At 56.9% G+C, this 2,302-nt stretch overlaps 1 protein-coding gene across 1 annotated transcript; it reads left to right on the forward strand.

Moving 5' to 3' along the window:
* Window positions 1-269: 269 nt before the first annotated feature.
* Window positions 270-1,882, forward strand: DICSQDRAFT_164213 (uncharacterized protein; the record flags this gene model as incomplete). The annotated part of the gene is made up of 5 exons (XM_007371633.1): window positions 270-517; window positions 580-714; window positions 772-967; window positions 996-1,251; window positions 1,309-1,882. 5 exons carry the CDS (start codon window positions 270-272, stop codon window positions 1,560-1,562), a joined length of 1,089 nt encoding a protein of 362 aa, XP_007371695.1. The 3' UTR covers window positions 1,563-1,882.
* Window positions 1,883-2,302: the final 420 nt, after the last annotated feature.

Consider the following 2,302-nt stretch of genomic DNA (forward strand, 5'->3'; position numbering starts at 1 on the left):
ATCTGCGGTGCACGACGCCCTGCTCCTTGGACGTGCTTCTCTGCCAGGATAGGCACGACGATTACAGCGCTCACAGGCACATAAACCTTGGCTGCGTGCCTCTCTGACAATCCAGGCGGGACTTCCCAGGTGCAAGCTCAAGGTTGACAAGTCGATATTGTTTGCCACGACTCGAGCATCTGATATGAATAGGCGCCCTCAATCGATCTGCTTCGGTCTCGACCGCGCTCCCATGCTCTCGTAGCTACTTCCAAGACAGCGACGACAGGATGCCGGTCACCTTTAAGGTCGCGAAACACGCAGCGGAGGAGTTTCCATGGACCCCTTTTCCGGTCAAAACTACGGGTGCGGAGAGACCCCTCCAGGTCGCCGCATTTGCACAATGGCGACAGTGCCAAGAGCTGCTCCAGACATCCATCGCACCCGAAGACCTTCCAGAACTCGAGCCCGCGCGGGGCAATGGGTTCGTCGAGGTCGTCCTGACAGCTTACAAGAGACATCACCATTTGGTGATCAGGTGCGTCTGCCCTCGTCCCCATATTGCGCACTAAGCGCGTGCTGACTCCGGCCGAGCGACAGACCTGATGACGTGTGGATATCCTTCCTCAGCCAGCTCAACTTCTACGTGAACACGCACGCAGAAGAGCTCCGCTCGCACTTCGTCGCGCACGGAGCCAGGAAGCTCCTCACCGTCCCCGCGGCCGGCACGCGCTAGTACACGGTCGACTTCGGGAGCCTCGCACGCCAGATGACGCGCCACATCCAGAACAGCGTTGTCGATCCGAAGCTCGTCGACTGGATCCTGCCCGACTTTACGACGACGACGGTCAAGGACAAGACGATCTGCGCAGTGCTCTTGATGTCCTCGCTCGAGTCGTGCTTCCACTACGAGATAATGTGCATATGCGGCATCCCCTCGGTCACGCTCGAGGGCGAGCGCGCAGACTGGCAGAAGCTCCTCGATAGGGTGACATCCGACCGCTATGGGGGCGGAGCCGGCGGCGTGGACGCGCATGCTCCGGCCGATCCTGGAGCGCTTTGTTAAGGCGTTCGACGGAAAGCCAGATGTGGAGTTCTGGGGGAACGTCGCGCATGCGCACCCGAATTACTACGGGCCAGAAGATATGAGCGGGTGGATTACGGCGCTCTCAGTGTGGAACTGTCAAGGGCGGTGGCAAGGGCGGCCATTGGAGGAGGTCACGAATCCCAGAGAGGTTCCGGATGCTGAGGAGAGGGAGAAGCTGTCACCAAGTACGCCGCCACGGCCAATCCTGGCTGTTCTGCTGCTGATCATTGGATGCTGATTAGGGGATAAAGACAAACTCGAGCGACGCTACGTGCTAGACGGAATCTCCTACCCCGCGCTCTCGCAGACGCAGATGGCGGAAGGGTTTTGTGAGGTGGACGTACTGCTGGACGACAACGGGCAGCGGTTCGACTGTGTGATGGTCGCAGGCCATGTTGCCATTGCAGTGTCTGGGTCGGCGGAGAGCCAGAGGGACACATTAAGTCCATCTCCTGAATGGTTCATTTACATCAAGCGCAAAGAACGGTTTTACTAGCCGGTTTTCGGTGCCTAGTATCAGTTTCTGGCGAGCAGGCCCGAGCAGCTGAATCTGACGCTGTGTCCCAAAAAGCCAAGCAGGCTCTAAGCTGGAGGTGCTGCGGAGCGAGCAGCGATGTTATGCGCTGCGATCGAGGGGGGAGCAGGCTGCGTGGGCGTTGTGTGGGGTTGGTTTCTTTCACCTAAGCGCCGCCATTGGAACTCGACGTATTTGCCTCTTTTTTACATATTCTAGCTCAGGAATGCGACGCGCGATGCTCGGTCGATGTATGTTGTATATCGAGTCGACCGCGATCCCTCTGATGGAAGAGGTTCTAGTTACATTGTGACCTGTCTTGCAATGTCTACATGGATATCGATGTCAGATTTGCCAAGATCATTGTGTCATGCACTTGTTTTGTGCCGAGCGACAGAAATACGCGTCCGGGGCTTTTCGCAATGTTCCCGTATTTCGTCAACCCACCAACCCCCGACTACCACTGACGATCCTGCCGAAGACAGGTGTATGATGCTTGGTATGTGATGCTTGTGATGACTGAGGTGAGACGAGTGTAACGACCGGCTCTTTGTATTCGTGTCTGTGGTGGCTGGCGAGCCGCTTCTCGGTTCATGTCGAAAGTCAACGTTCAACGTTCAACCACCGCAGCGTGTTCTTAAATAGCCAGTCCGACTGTGTCGTGGACACAACCTCGTGAGATCGAGACCTAGAGATGCCGGACATACCTTCACAGATATTGA

Source organism: Dichomitus squalens (assembly GCF_000275845.1).
Source record: "Dichomitus squalens LYAD-421 SS1 unplaced genomic scaffold DICSQscaffold_144, whole genome shotgun sequence".
NCBI lineage: Eukaryota > Fungi > Basidiomycota > Agaricomycetes > Polyporales > Polyporaceae > Dichomitus > Dichomitus squalens.